At 36.5% G+C, this 16,889-nt stretch overlaps 2 protein-coding genes across 2 annotated transcripts in view; one reads left to right on the forward strand and one right to left on the reverse strand.

Moving 5' to 3' along the window:
* The window catches only part of LOC128358604 (interferon-induced very large GTPase 1-like), a 232,892-nt gene that overhangs the window by 19,986 nt on the left and 196,017 nt on the right, over positions 1-16,889 (reverse strand). The gene's annotated exons all lie outside the window — the stretch shown is intronic.
* On the forward strand, positions 451-8,208 carry LOC128358646 (interferon-induced very large GTPase 1-like). Its single transcript, XM_053318990.1, has 10 exons — positions 451-570; positions 668-764; positions 896-993; positions 1,172-1,255; positions 1,362-1,429; positions 1,529-1,615; positions 1,878-1,932; positions 2,116-2,316; positions 2,411-2,462; positions 3,539-8,208. Exons 1-10 carry the CDS (start codon positions 451-453, stop codon positions 8,206-8,208), a joined length of 5,532 nt encoding a protein of 1,843 aa, XP_053174965.1.

Raw genomic sequence — 16,889 nt, forward strand, 5'->3', positions numbered from 1 at the left:
GAAACACCCAAAGTTGATGTTCAGTTGTTGATGTTTATAAAAAGTCTTTAAATTGAGGAGTGTGTCCTGCATTGGATTTCATATCAAATCAGGTATTGAGAGTAATGGAAATGTAGAAGTGGTATTTCTACTATGGTAACTAGTATACCGTACAATGTACTGACGACTTATTTTGAGACATATTCTGTTGATTTGCTGATTTACGGTGTGCACCATGATGGATTTGAATGAAAGTGATGGTGTTTTTAGACCAAAATGGTGGCAGTGCTACTGTAGCGCCAGAATCTCGTGCTTCTATAATCTTTTAAATGGTTCTCGAGAAATGTATAAAAATACTTTAACAACAACATTGCTTCTGCTCCTTCTTCTGCCTACTGTATGCCTATTTGTCTGTAATCAGCTATCTGTGTCTCTGCAGAACAAACACATGGTGACAGTCATTCCATTAACATGGATAAGTATGAAACGTTGGAGAAAATTGGGAAAGGTGGATTTGGATCAACCATCCTTGTCAAATCCAAAGAGGATGGACAACAATATGTCATTAAGAAGGTACATGGCATATCTGAAGTAAGCACCATATGCATAATGTTTCACAGTTTCAGTGTTCATATGAGCTCTCCTTTACTACTTTGCTCTTTCACATTATCTGTTCTCACTTTGACAGATGTCGACTGAAGAGAGGCAGAAAGCTCAACAAGAAGTTGAAGTTCTTTCCAACCTGAGTCATCCCTTCATTGTACAGTATAAGGAATCTTTTGAAGGTATAAATGATCCAAGTTCTTAGTTGTAACCTCAAAGTATCACAGAGGTCATTAACTGCAAAAATATCCTGATGCATGAATGATATGTGTATGAAACCATGTTCCTTATGCTGTATAAAATTTTTTTGCAGACACAAACTGTCTGTATATAGTGATGGACTGCTGTGAAGGTGGAGACCTCTCCAAGAAGATCAAATCTCAGAAAGGAAAACATTTCTCAGAAGAGCAAGTAAGATATTAACTAGTGAAGATAATGATTAATGTTTAAGATCTGTCTGTTAATCTTTAGGATGAAACTTTACAACATGTGGATACAATTCATCATGTAACACTTTATATTTCATTTTGATCGTTTTTCAAAATGTATTTGGACTTGTTCAATGTTTTTATATTCCTGTCTTTCTTAGATCTTGGACTGGTTTGTGCAGATTTGTTTGGCACTAAAACACATCCATGATAGAAAAATCCTCCACAGAGACATTAAACCACAGGTATTACTTCATACATCACATGATCTTGTCTCAGTGGTGATGCATTTTTATTTGTATTGTATAGCCTCATGATAATGACATTATGTCTTTTATGATTTCTACATAGAACATATTCTTGACTAAAGATGGGACTGTACAGCTTGGAGACTTTGGAGTTGCAAGAGTGCTGAACAGGTTTGTAAAATGTCATCTGACTGCAGATCTCTATAGAACCAAGATTAAAATGGAAATAATAAATCATAATACTGCTTTCTATTCTCTTCTCATTTCCAGCACTGGAGACCTGGCAACAACACAGATAGGAACACCACTTTACTTTTCACCAGAGATCTGTGAGAACAAACCTTACAACAACAAAAGGTACAAACATTATGCTTTTGTTTCTCATTTGAGGGTAAATTAGTAGACCTACTGTTAACATAGTAATCTAGTGGAAGTAAAGCCTTATATGTTGTGTTTTTAAATAACCTCTCAATCTCAATGTCCACTTCATAGTTTTCTCAGCAATGAAACCCTTTTTTCTCCATCTTAAAGTGACTTATTGAATAAATATAAAGCTGCCTTCATAACTGATCTCAGCCTGTTTGTCTGCTCTCTCCTCTGACTTTCTCTCCCTCTGCAGTGATATTTGGGCCCTAGGTTGTGTCCTGCATGAAATGTGCACTCTTCAGCCTGCAGTAAGTATTCTGTGTGTGAGCTGTTTATTACTTTATGTACATTTAATGTATCTTACACAGCATTGCAATGCTCTCCCAAATAATAATTTAGATCTGTTCTCTTTATATATGGCTAACACACAAGAATGGGTCATCTCTCCTTTCCTCAGGTTATAACTGTGTACTAAATGTGTTTCCTCTCAGTTTAAGGCTGGTAATATGGGGGAAGTATGTCTGAAGATCATCCGTGGTTCATACTCTCCTGTGTCTGATCACTACTCCCAAGAACTGCGCTCTCTCTTGGCTCAGCTGTTGGATTGTGACCTTGAAAAGAGACCCTCAGTCAGCAGCATACTGGACAAACCTTTCCTCTGCTGCAGGATACAGAAGTTCCTCACACCACAGGTGGAGAACACAGTTAGTTGTCTCTAATAAAGTCTGAATTTACATAAAACAGACTGTGTTCAGTTACAAAATATTTGTCCTCTACTCATTCTAGATCATTGCTCATGAATTTGGCCCTGAAGAGGGAGTGATACTGGGGTCAGCAGGTAAGCAAACTATTCATCTCTATAAACAGACATCTGCATATGAAAGCAGAATCTGTTGGCCAGGGACAAGATGTTGATATCAGAATAATTCTGATTTCTTTTCATGTTTCTGGTTTAAATAGTGCTTGTGGGAAGTGAAAGAGTTGGAATGCATTGGCTGAAATGTTGCCTGAATCTTAAACTGCTGTTATAAAGGAAACAAATTGCTTTTTGCAATTTGCTATGCTAATTGGACTGTTGTCTGGACCTAAAACATCTACAAAAAATATGGATGTTTGAGCATTGTGTGGAGAAATGTTCAATTTGTGTAAAAAAAACAAACAAAACAAATTGGTTCCAGGTCACAATCCAACTGTAAACAATGACAATATTAACTCTTTAAAAGTATTATATCATTATCTTTAGTATATTCGAATTATTACATTCAGATGAAATAAACATGTTCACAGGAAACAAAAAGGAGACGAAGTGACAAATCAAAGTTTGTCTTGACATTCTTAAAAAAATAAACAATGCAACATGTGGAAAGAGTGCGAGAGATGGAGCATCAGTTTAGAATGGAGAAGGTGGAGGTGAAGGTGGTGTTGATATGGATGTTAATACTGAGCTAAATGAAGCCAAACATCCACTTGAGTCTCAGTGTCTCAGGTTTAGCTGCAAACTGTTGTGTAGTGTAGCCTGTTGGACAAAAATATCAATAAAAGCCTAAGTGCTTATTTTTTGTTAGTAATAATCTCTTTTTAGATATACAAGTCTATATTTAATTCAATATTTGTGTTGTGTTTATGCTGGATATTCAGAGATGAGAAATTTCCCCCAAAAAATTGACACTCACATATTCCTCTGTCAACGTCTCCTGTTATTTGCCTGAAATAACTTGCAAAACAGCAGTTTCAGTCTGCATTTGAAAAACAGGTGGAAAAGCCAAAGTTAATGTGGCCTGGCATGCACCTGCTTCTCTCTCTCTCACACACACACACACACACATTTAGTAAATTTAGTACACACAGATTCAAACATGTGAAGTCATAAAGAGTTGATGGTTTGTAAAGTCATGTTTCGTTTCTCTTCCCCAGCCCTTTTCAACTTTCTCTCCAGACTTGGACTGCAGACATTTTATCCCAACAAGCTCACTCTTCACTCTCTCTTGGAAATCAACAAAAACAGTATTTATGATGAAACTGTTGAATCATTGGAGAAAATACCATGGTGCTTTCTTAGGAAACTCTTTCAAATCAACACAGAATGCAGAAACTGTACACAATTATCAGACAATAGTGATGAGAAGGAAGAAAACAGTGATCTCTTTGACTTTGACCAGCTCATTGCAGGTGACTCAGCAGACAACAAGGTTAACCCTCTGGACCTCATAGTTGCACTCTTTCATTGTGCTGACAGCTTCTTGCAACAGGAAATGGCCCTCAAGATGTCAATGTGTCAGTTTTCTGTCCCACTGCTGTTGCCTCATGGCAATAACAGTCAGTGTACTCTGATGCTGTGGGCTCTGAGAGACATCGTCAAAGAGTGGCGTCCACAGGATTTATATGGCTTTAGAGGATTTGTTGAAGACAACATTGTTCAAGCAAATATACCATTCTTTACCTTTGTCAGGCTGAAAAACTGTAGTCTCTCCAAGTCACAGGTTTTAAATCATGTTCTCAGTTGTAGCCAACAGAATCACATGTTCATACACAGAGATATGAAAGGAGGAAGACTTAAAAGAAGAATAGCCAATGGTTTGGTGGAGGTTTGCTGGTACCTTCCCTGTGGCAGAGAAAATCTTGACATATTTCCAGGACCAGTTGCCTTTGCCAATTTGAGAGGAGACATTTGTGAGTCACTGGAACAATTCAATTTTCTTTTTCAAGAGTCAACTGCTACCTTTGTGTTCCTGGACAAAGTTGAAGAAAAAGAGCACAAGATTCTGACTTCTCTTCAAGATGTGAAATCCAAACTCTTCTTGGTTGTTAATCGCAAGGACAATTCCAGTGAGGACATGATGTCTGTAAAGATAACACTGGAAGAGTTAGAGCTACCAAAAAGCAATGTGATAATCAAAGACTCAAGGGTAAATGTTGCAGAGTTTTCAGAGAAACTTTGTGTGTCCATCAAGAAATCACTGACAAATTCAGCTAACAACATTAGAATTGAGAATATGCTTGACAAAGCTGTTGAACTTGGTCTGGATGTGGATGAAACCACAAGTGGTGAACAAAAGAAAGCAGTTGAGGAGATCATGGTTGACATTGAGAGGCAGAGTATACCAGACTACAAGAAACAACAACTTCCTTTGCAGGGAGAAAACTGGAAAAGATTATCGCAGTTAGAGAAAGATGAGTGTAGATTGAAATCTGGTCACTCAGGTCTTGAAGAGTATAAATGCCAGCTTCAGAAAGAAAAAGATAAAATCAGGAAGGAGCAAAGCAAACAAAAGCTTTGCAAAGGAATGAAGAGTTTTATTAAAACCGTTTTCACAAGTGACAAAGAGAAAAGAGATTTTTTCCTTAAGTGGATGAAACTTAAACTTGATGCACATTCACGGAGCAAACTGTCTGATCTGCGCAACAAATTAAAAGAGCAATGTGAGAGAACAGACATCAAACTCATTGAAGAGTTAGATCAGGCTTTGCTGGAAAGCTCATTAGGAGTAGAGCATTACATGAGAGAGATGGGACTCATCTATGAGTTCTCAATTAATTACTCAAAAAACACTGCTGATGAAATATCTCGTCTCCCTGGTTTGGCTGCTGAGATGATGTTGGATGGATTTCCTTTAGAGCTCTTGGATGGAGATGCTTCCAACATCCCAGAGAGATGGGTGACAGATGTGCTGATAAAGCTTCACAAGAAGGTTGGAGAACAGAGCAGACTGTTAGTGCTGACTGTGCTGGGTGTTCAAAGTACAGGGAAGTCAACACTCCTCAACACCATGTTTGGTGTGCAGTTTCCTGTCAGCAGCGGCAGATGCACAAGAGGAGCTTATATGCTCTTCCTCAAAGTTGGAGAAGATATGAAAGGTGAGTTGAACTATGATTTTATAGTTCTCATTGACACAGAGGGTCTAAAGTCTCCACATTTAGCACAACTAGAAGACAGTGATAAGCATGACAATCAGCTGGCAACCTTTGTTATTGGTTTAAGTGATGTCACCATTATTAACGTTGCCATGGAGAACTCAACAGAAATGAAAGATGTTCTGCAAATTGCCATTCACGCCTTTCTGAGAATGAAGAAAATTGGTAAAAAGCCAGTTTGTCATTTTGTGCATCAGAATGTTGCTGGAGTTTCAGCTCATGCAAAGAACCTCACAGACAGAAAGTGTCTCTTGGACCAGCTCAATCAAATGACACAAATTGCTGCTGAAATGGAAAAGAATCATTCTATTAAAGCATTCACAGATGTGCTGGACTATGACATGGACAAAAACAACTGGAACATCCCAGGACTCTGGCATGGAACCCCTCCGATGGCATCAGTGAGCACAGGTTACAGTGAAGCTGTAGCAGATTTAAAGAAAAATCTTTTGGGGACAGTGAAAACAAACAGAAGGAGCGAAGTCTCAAAGATCCCAGAGTTTCTAGAATGGATGAGAAGTCTCTGGAAAGCTGTGAAATATGAGAACTTCATCTTTAGTTTCAGAAACACTCTTGTGGCTCATGTCTACAATAACCTTTGCAAAGAGTTCAGTCAATGGGAATGGGACTTCAGAAAAGAAATCCTCTCCTGGCAAGACGATGCAGAGTTGGAAATCTTAAATTCTGACAATGAATCTGAACTCCAACATTTAAATGAATTAGCTGAATCAAAAAAATCAGAGGTGTCAGAAAAAAGAAAATCTGAAAAAATAAAAATGGAGGAAAAACTTACAAACTACTACAAAAAGAAAGGTCAGAATGTAAATCTGATAGAAAAATACAAGATTGACTTTTTCAACAGTATCAGCAGTCTTGCAAAGGAAATCAAATATTCAGTGAACAACAAACTGGATTGTGCACTTCACATAAAAAAAAGTTCAAAAGAGGTTCAAGAAATTCTGAGGAAATACAGAAAAGTGATTGAAGACAAGGTCATGAAGCTCCTGAGTGAATGTAAAAACTCCACACTGTCTGATGAACAACTGAACAAGGAGTTTGAGAAGATGTGGACTGAAGCCACTAAGAATGTGTCTGGTCTGAAAGAACAAAATATATCTGAAAACATCCTCATCCACTTGAGAAAAAACTTCCTAAACCGTAATGTCAATGAGGAATTACAGAACATTGGAGACCTAACAGAAATAGGGAAGCGTGAGTTTAATGCCATGACTGAGCATGTAAAAAATGCAAAGACCTTCAATCTGTTCCACAGTGAAGAGATAATAAGAAATTTGCAGAACAAAGCTGATGAGGTCATTAAGTCTTGCACATATGTTGTGGCTGATATCGTAAAGACAAACCAGGATTATCATGAGTCTTTCACAAAACATCTGCTGGACAAAATCGATGACTCCCTAAAAAATTTCAGCAAGGATTACAAAATCAAGTTTGAGTTTGACCTGAAACTTCACATTTGTGGCATTGCCTCAAGGGAATTCCTCAAAATGCACCAAAAATTCTTGTCTGATAAAGATCCTCGAACCCAGCTGGAGAAGTACAAGAAACAGTATTTGTCAGATTTTCTTGATTTATACAAAGAGAGAGATGATTGTCAACGCAAAGCAAATGATTTTGTCAGATGTTGCATCAAACCTGCTGTGGAAGAGTTCATCAATAGATCTTTGGGAATAGACATTGTGGATGAAATAGTGACAGGTTCTCATTCAGCAGAGTACAGCTCCCGCTCCTTTTTCCAGTACAACATTCAGAAAGAGTTGCTGAAAAAAGATGACTTCAAGAGTTTTGTCAGGTACATTTGTAATTATGAAATATATGTTAAGGATTGGATATTTCAGCAAATCCAGAAAAAAATGTCAGAGGACAAAACTTTGTGCAAACTGAAGAACAAGAACCTTCAAGTCATAGTTGATAAAATCACAGCAGCATTAGAGCAGGCCTCAAAAGGACCAGATGGGGTTCCACTGTCAGACAACAAGGAAAGCATCACAGAGCTCATCAGCAACATGAGGAAATATTTGATTAAAGACATCTCAATCTCATTGGAGGCTGTAAGAACCACCTTGTTTCAAATCCAAAGCACATGTCATCCATTTATCAACAGCCTCAAAATGTCAATTAAAGACTTGAAAGAACAGCTTCAGGAGGAATTCTCAAAGTCTGAAGACATCACTGAGACTCTGAACAAACTTCCAATCAAACCACAGGATGAGCTTTTCAAGAGAGTGTTTGGTTGTGGAAAGCAATGTCCATTTTGTGAAGTTCCCTGTGAGGCTGGAGGAAAAGGACACGATAAGCATCATGCAGCTGTTCATCGACCACAAGGTCTTGGTGGATACAGGATTACAAACACTCAGAAGCTGGCTCCAGAACTGTGCACAACTTCTGTGCACAGTGATGCTACATTCAGTAATTCAGACACTAAACAGAAGCTTCATCCTTACAAAGAGTATCACACTTACTATCCAGACTGGAACATTCCTCCAGATCCCAGCATAGAGTCATCTGACTACTGGAAGTATGTACTGGTACAATACAATGACAGATTTGCTCAAAAATACGATGCTAACCCAGCTGATGTTCCAGAGGCCTGGAGGGGAATCACAAAGGAACAAGCACTGAAGGGGTTAAAAGATGCCTTCAACATAAAGTGAACAATGTAAAAATGTCTTTAAAAAAAGGTGAATGTTTCAATTTTGTTTAAACAAAAAGGAACAGTACTGTTTAAGAATTGTTCAGCTTGGCTGAACCATCAACTTTACGTAGAACATATGTTTTGTTTTTCATGTTTTTTTTAGATTGTATGTATGTTGTTTTTTAAGACCATTGTTTTGTTATGTTTTTATTAGGGCTGTCAGCGTTAACGCGTTAATCCTTCTACTCACCCGTAGACGGCTCCTCTAGCTGTAGCACTATGCTTTGAAGTGGCCTCCTGCAGTAAACCTACCGCGCTGATGGAAAGTAAGAGAGCTACTGGACATTTGAACGGCTTGTTTAACTTTAAAACACTTCCAGACGCTTCAGTTGACAAGTCAAAAGTAAAATGCAACCTGTGTCAAACAGAGTTTAACTACCACCGGAGTACGTGGAGTTTGAGTTAGCACCTCCACGCTAAACACCCAGGTGCAGCCAAGCCAGCCTCAGCTCCACCAAAGGACCATTTTGGAGTGTGGGAGTCGCAGCAGAGCCGTGATTGATTCCCAGTTAAGACACTCTGGTAAGAAATGCTTTACATTATGGGCTTAAAACTGCCTTCAAATGGAAAATAACAGGATTTTAAACATGCAATTCAAAACGCGATTAATTAGTAGAGATTAGTTAGTAGAGCTCCGATATTTTCTGTTGACCGTCACCATCGCCATCATGATCATCTTTCATCACTTTATTCTCACAGTCGGATCACATCGGGGTTCTCCAGTGTTTGTGGAACAGCTGCTTGTCAGTCCTTTTTGATTTTTTCATTCAAATAAACTGCAGTAAAAACATCATCTGGACTTCAGTATGATTTTGTGGACGTGTCACAGATAAGAGTCTCTCAGCGGCCTTTTGGAAACTACAACTACAAAGACCACATGAAATAAGGTCGCAATTTACAATATTTGGTTCATTCATTGTTCAGAGTTAACTTTCTAATGGTTACTATCAGTCAATGAATAACAAATATTGATACAACTGACTTTTGGTTCTGCTGTTTAGAAGCTGAACATGAAACAAAGAGGAAGAAAGAGTTGGGTTTTTATTCTTTTTTTAGGATTACAACTGTTTATTTTTGTCTTTTTTCATGATGATGTATGTGATGACAATGTGAATAGTAACCAGTGTGATGATGATGATGAAGGCCTACAGTATGTAGTTTAAAGGCCATGTATTGAGATGCTGTTTTATTACGTTTTACTACTTTTTACATTTATATTATTACATTACATATATTATTATTTACATTATAGTTTTATTCTTTAACATTTCTTACTAATCATAAAATGCTACAGTGAAGAAGTTATTCATGTTTTCTTGCAGAGTAAATTAATTGTCATCAGTTCAAATGTGTTCATGTTGATGTAAATTACTTTTTGATTCATGAACAAATACTGAGACATCCTTTCATGTTTTAATGTGGAACTTTTTTCATTATGTGTGACAGATGATGATGATGAAGTTGAACAAGTCAAGTTAAACACCACAAAACTGTTTTTATCTTTTAAAAACATTATTATTGTTTTACTGTATTATTTCACTTTTTAATGAGAACAAAGATTGATGATGATGATGATGAAGGCCTACAGTATAACATTTAAAGGCTATGTAATGATATTTTTTACATTTACATTTATTTTACGTTTTACAGTTTTATTCTTTAACATTTTAATTTTTTTCATTATTTTTATTTTTTCATTTTACTTTAATGATGATGATGATGATGGTAATGATGAAGAACAAAGGCCATGTGAAACAGATTCTTTAATATTTTATATAACACAATTTAAAGGCTATGTAATGAAACTTTGACTTTTTTGACTCTTTTCATTTTTAAATAGTTTTATTCTTTATCATTTATAACTTTTTTCATTATTTTTGACAGATGATAAAAACATTATTATTGTTTTACTGTATTATTTCACTTTTTAATGAGTACAAAGATTTTGTTATATTCATCTTTTAACACAACTAAGTACATAATGACATGTGCTAAAGATAATAATGATGATGATGATGATGATGATGAAGGCCTACAGTATAACATTTAAAGGCTATGTGACATTTTTTACATTTACATTTATTTTTACAGTTTTATTCTTTAACTTTTTAACTTTTTTCATTATTTTTGACAGAAAACAGTTTTGTTGTATCATTTCTTTATTTTACTTTTTAATGAGAACAATTATGACGTACATAATGACACAAGCTAAATATAATGATGATTTACAGTTTCATTTCTAATAGGAACATACTAAACATTTGATCTTCTGATGTGTGTTTGATGAAAGTTAGTGAATAAGAAGTCTTTATGTTTAAATATTGTCTAAACAAGCCAACTGTGGGAGTAATGTGGCATCTTCTGGTCTGTTGATCATGTTGAACTTCTGACTTACATGTTTTCACACACAATGAATTAAACAAGATACAAAGAAGTTGAGCTTTGTCAGTGTTTCTTTATTCTTCTTTTTACATGTTGACATACAGTTTAGTTATGTGTATAATGATAAGTGATAGTGATAATATACTGTATGTACAAAGATCATGTGGCTAAATATGTTTCATGTTACCAATTACTAATTTGATGAGTGCACAAATAGACTATAAAGTATAATAATGTATTAAGTTTAATTCTACAAATGTATTACTTTAGTTTTATGTTTTTAAAGCCACTGCACTACTGACAACAATGGTGTCAGTCTTTACCATATAGACCCGTTAAGGTGGATGATAAGTAAAAAAATTTAGTGAAGATAGAAAGAATAGTTATTACACAAATTAATAAACCAAAATTTTACCCTTAATTTATATTTGTGCAACTGAAATATCTTTTTTTTCCCAAAGCTTTTCAAATATTAAACCAAAATAAATAGATAAATAAATTAAATTATCCACCTTTCAGTTCTTTTTGTTATCCAGGTAGTATCACATTCAGTTTATATTCCTCCTTTATTTATTCCTCAAGTTGCTAATTATTGTTTTATTTCTTTGCAAGTATATTTCAGTTCAGTCAAGTCAGTAAGTTACCTTTGATTCAGTCGACTATGTAGTTTCAGTTCAGTTATTGTTATTTTATTTTGCTTAAACTTATCTGACATCCAAGTGAAGATCCAGAACATCCAAGTACAGCAGCGTCCTGGCTCAGACTCTCCCACACGGACAGCAGGGGTCGCTGTTTTACCTCCAGCTCTCTGAAGATCCAGAACAATACCTCAGTTAATGTCAAGTTATTTATTAATTACAGTATGCAGATTCATATCAATATCTTATGATTATTTCTACCCTTTTCTGAGCGTATTGCTGGCTTCAATGTTACAAACAGAACATAAAAAACATATAAATAAAATAACATAAAATTCACGAGGCAATAATGTCTGCCAGCAATAGTATCTCACATCTCATATTACTCATATCACACACATGTTTACAGTGCCTCTGTTTTAGTTTTACACCCACAATCATGAAGTGAGCATTAGCTAACATCAGTTTCTGAATTTATCACTGAAAAGAAAAACACACTCACCGTAGAATTTGTCATCAAAAACACATCTAATAGCGATCCTCCTTCATCCTCTGGCAAACAACAACATCCTAAAACAAGGTAGGTCTCTTCTCGACAACTTTAACATCGAAGTTCAACAATTATAATAAGTTTGTCCTTTTTCTCTTGCTCGTTATATTTCACACTACCTCCTTCTCTCTCTCTACAGGTGTTTACCGCCACCCGCTGGACGTTTAGTGAAACTGCAACAATAACATTAACACTGAATTGGACTGAATATCTGTTAAATTTAATTAATTATAGTTACATATGAATCTGTACATGTATAGGAAATAAATGAAGATTAAAACGATAACTGCAAGTTTGTTATGTCTACTTATATTGAAGCTGTGTATTTACTGCTAGAACTCCCAGGCCACTAGGGGGCATAGTTCTTTTGATCGTTTATCAGCCTCAGCCAATAGCAGACAGGAAGTGATGTAACAAGAAGTTGCTTGGTAGTGTCATGGCAACGGAAAAATGCTCCGTCTGTATATGAAGTTATTAAGTTAGTTATATTTGTTACTAGCCCTTTTATTTGAGTGGAAATATAAGTAAGTGAACATGTTATAGATAATTATTAGAATGTATACTTTTAATTATTGTGACGTTTCGCAACATTTTTGAGTAACTTTGTTGGCACGTATGACCGTTGATGCAGTATAACGGTAGATTTCAGCCTTCAAGCAACCGTTATATTGATGCAGTATAACGGTAGATTTCAGCCTTCAAGAGACCGTTATATTGATGCAGTATAACGGTATCATCCTTACCCGTGAATACTTACATGTAGATCTATAGATAGAGATTAGATTGGTCCTCCTAGCCATGATAAGCTAATTTATATATATGACAATCTATTCTGAATTGTGTATTAATGAATGAGCCATGATAAGCTAACTTTCATATATGACAAGCTATTCTATATTGTTTATTAATGAATGAGCCATGATAAGCTAACTTTCATATATGACAAGCTATTCTATATGGTTTATTAATGAATATCTTTCTGTATTTTTATATGTCCATTTCAGTTTCACACTTTCTTGTAATAAATCCTAACCTACTACAACACCTGCCTGTTCCTTGGAGGATATGATGCAAGGGAGAGTTTAGCTGGCTGTGAATCTCAATACACGACAAGAGTCACATTGGGTGCAACAGTACACTAATGTAAACAACTATAAACAAATGGACTCAAACAATAGCTTAGTCTGTTAAATGTATGGGGGTTACACTATTATAACCTTCTATGTACTTTTCAACACATCAAATGGTATTCCTAATGTTTTGTTCACTCCATTAACATGAAGGGGGCAAAATATTAGGAACACCAGTCAATATAATTCACTTCAGTACACCACCATCACCCACTATGACCTCAGTAATAAACATGAAGTAGAATTATTACTTTTTTGAAAATGTTTACAAAAACTGAAAATGAATAAACCTCAAAAAAGTAGAATTTGAAACAGAGCTGTTGCACAGGTGTTCCTAATGAAGAGGCCAGTGAGTGTATATACAGTATCTCTGTATTTAGGGTCTTCTGCTGCCACCGTGTGGAATCTAACAGTAACAGCAGAAAGGTTTATCCCAGTTCATATCAACATGAATGAGCAGCTTTTATCTATTAAATGGCTGATATATCTACACTCTGCTTCACATATTTGAACATACACTCATATATATATATGAACAAATAATAATAAAAATAAATGAAGTCATTTTCCTGAATTTATTTTTTTGTTTATAAAGTAGCCTTATGTTTGCCCAGTTATAGTTAAACTTGTGTACGCAATTAAGTCTACAACATAATTTCTCTCTTACAATAATTAAACGCAGGATCATTAAAGAGAGTTCAAGAGTACGATTTAGACGTGCTCTATGTGTAAAGTGCCTTGAGATGACTTTTGTTGTGATTTGGCGCTATATAAATAAAGATTGATTGAATTTCTTGTTCCTTTTTATTTCAAAACAGTCAAAACCGAAACATCTTAGCAGAAGTAATTACATAGAGTGAATGAAAAACAAAAGAATATCCATTCTACCATGAAACTTTACAGTTGCTGACTTGTCATGAAAACAAACCAGGAAATTTGACCGCACCTTAGGAAGATCCTGTCCTCTCCCAGATGAACTGAACATTGATCCTATCAGTTAACAACTCACAGGAACAGAAGGGAACAGGCTTTGAATCTCACTCCAAACGTTTCATGAAACTTGAGAGCCCTGTAATAATAAACAACATAGTATATCCCAATGCTGTCTTTATAACTGCTGGAGACTTTAATCATGCCAATCTGAAGAGTTCAACCAGCATGTTAAATGTGCAACTAGGAGGGTTTAACACTTTGGACTGTGTGTACTAGAGGAAACCAGGCAGAATAGAGTCATAATATGTACTGATTCAGCAGCTGCTCTGACGGCCTTACAGGAGGTTAATCAAAGGCTCATCCTGATATCATTTATGATACTTGTTGTTTTGTCTAGAATGAGAGAAACAGGCTGTGACATCACTCTGCTGGATCCCTACATGCTGGAGTCAAGGGAAATTAAATGCCTGACTCCATAGCAAAGGAAAGTTTAAATAATAATGAAACAAATGTAAATGTATCACTGGGATGGGAGGAGTTGTGGGAAACGATGAAGGAGAGTATGATGAGAGAGAGGAAGAGGCTATGGCAGAGTGACACCAAAGGGAGGCGCTATTTCCTTTTTCTACCCTGGGCTCCATCGCACGTCTCCAGTTGGTGCAAAATGCAGCCGCTCGCCTCTTAACTGGAGTACGTAAGAGGGAGCACATAACGCCCATCCTGGCATCCCTCCACTGGCTACCTGAGCACTTTAGAGTCCATTTTAAGATTCTTTTATTTGTTTTTAAATCTTTAAATGGACTGGCCCCGCTCTACCTCTCTGAGCTCCTTCACCCCCACGCTCCTGCTCGGTGCCTCAGGTCAGCTGATCTGCTGCTCCTGGAGGTACCGAGGTCAAAGTGGAAGCTCAGAGGGGATAGAGCATTTTCTGTAGCTGCTCCTAAATTATGGAAAGAGCTTCCTTTAAATATTAGACAAGCCTCCTCACTGTCTGTTTCTAAAACTCGTCTTAAAACCCATTTTTATTCCTTGGCTTTTCAACCGTGCATGAGACTCTGCTACTGTTTTAGTGTTTTATGGTTTTATGGTTTGTTTTAATTATTGTTTTATTGTTTTTAATTTGTTTTAAAAACAATAAAACAATTATCTTAGTATTTATTTCCTGTTAATTGTTTTACGTTTCCTGTGTTGTTTTATCTATTTATGTACAGCACTTTGTTTCAGCTGTGGTTGTTTTAAAGTGCTTTATAAATAAAGTTGAGTTGAGTTGAGTTGGGTTAACAGTGTTTTTGTAGTTGCATTGTAGTTATGGTACCAGAAGAGACTCTGTTAAAACGTGATGAAATCAGTTTCTACATAACATAGTAAATCATCCCACCAGGCTGTGTGAGTGTGGATGTACAGAAACAGTTGGACAGACAGTCAGATCTGGGAATAGGGGTATTTTCTGTTCAATCTGTTCTTGTCCATAATGAGAACCACCAGTTGATCAGAAAAACAGTGTTGAAGTTCCTGCATGTGTAACAGTTGGGTATTTTACTTTAATAATTTCACCAAAATATTCATTTATTATTTCATTTCCTACATTTTTTTTGGGTTTGTTTTGGTTATTCTTCCTCTGCCTGTCTGTGTTGGGGAGCTCTGTGTGTGTGTATGTGGGGGGGGGCTCCGATGGGGAGGTTTCAGTCTGCGCCTGCGTGTTTCAGTCAAAGACTGCTGGAACATGTCTGCAGGTAGGGTGTGTGGAAGCCGCTCTCATGCTAAAAGTAGAAAAACATTATTTCATGAAACTGATGTTTAACATGGTCAGTGTTGTTCATGTCGGGATGTTGCTGGGAGTGTTTTTCAGTGGTTAACTGCCTTGTGTAGGTGTAAAATGTGACCTCGAAGCAGTATTTACATATCGCTAATTAGCATTAGCATGTGCTAATGTTTACGCTACACGCTTCTGTAGCTGAGAGCAGATTCGCGGCAATTTTTTGTTTTGTTTAGCATGTGACTCTTTTCTTTCTCCCCGGTAGAAGTGTCGGCAGCCTCCTTGTGTACAGCACTCAAGTTTCTCCTGTATGTTTGCTTTGTGACAGGTATGGAGATAGTTAAATATGTTGATTATCTGTCCACTGGTTCATATGTGGGAATGTTGTTTACATGGGAAATGAATGAATGAGGGTTTTCTGAGGTTAATTTAAGTTACTACAGGTAATGTAATATAATATTTTGAGAAAGATATTTTTCTATTTTATTTATTATTTTCTAATTGCTTGAAACTATTATTATTTTATGTGAGTAAGAGAGTAAATGTGCATATATAAGCAAAAGACTGCTGGAACATGTCTGCAGAAGTGTCGGCAGCCTCCTTGTGTACAGCACTCAAGTTTCTCCTGTATGTTTGCTTTGTGACAGACCAAGTAAAACATTGTCAGAGCCCTCCACCTCGTCTCCCTGGTTCATTCTCGCACAACACATCGCAGAGTAACGGCAGAGAGATGTCTACATGGGTTACATTGGTGCCGTGACCCGGATCATCAAGCATCGATGCCATTCTGATCACCGAGGGAAGCTCTTCATGCACACATTTAAAGTCTGGTCATTTCATTTGAGAGGGACATTTATCAATCGCTGATACATTTAACAGTAATATCACATTGAGATTGTCATTGACATTATTACAACTGAGACTCTTATTGTTGTGAAATTTTGATACCTGATTTACATTTTTATTTCTCTTTTTTTCTCTTTTTCTACTGCTATTTTTACTGCTATTTTGGGTTGTTAACATGCATTCAGCAACTAATTTGGGAGATAATGGAGGTTCAGCAGGGGAAATTAGCTCTACCACAAGTTTTGGGAGAGGGTGGTTTCTCAATGAGGGAGTTCAGACACCTAGAGCGGGTAGGCTGGAGACCCCTAGGTTTAGCTCCACCCGAATCCAGGTCCCCCTTTGTGAGCCTCAGTCCCCACAGACAACACCCCATGCTGATTTGAGCAGTCTCATTTCAGAGCTGGC

This window comes from Scomber japonicus, chromosome 1 (assembly GCF_027409825.1).
Source record: "Scomber japonicus isolate fScoJap1 chromosome 1, fScoJap1.pri, whole genome shotgun sequence".
Classification (NCBI taxonomy): Eukaryota; Metazoa; Chordata; class Actinopteri; order Scombriformes; family Scombridae; genus Scomber; species Scomber japonicus.

Bases quoted from the DNA above. Each gene is read 5' to 3' on its own strand.
- LOC128358646 (XM_053318990.1), top strand. From the start codon at position 451: ATGGATAAGTATGAAACGTTGGAGAAAATTGGGAAAGGTGGATTTGGA. The intron at 1,256-1,361 runs GTATTACTTCAT...ATTTCTACATAG, and splicing joins ACAGAGACATTAAACCACAG to AACATATTCTTGACTAAAGA. The intron at 1,933-2,115 runs GTAAGTATTCTG...GTTTCCTCTCAG, and splicing joins TGTGCACTCTTCAGCCTGCA to TTTAAGGCTGGTAATATGGG.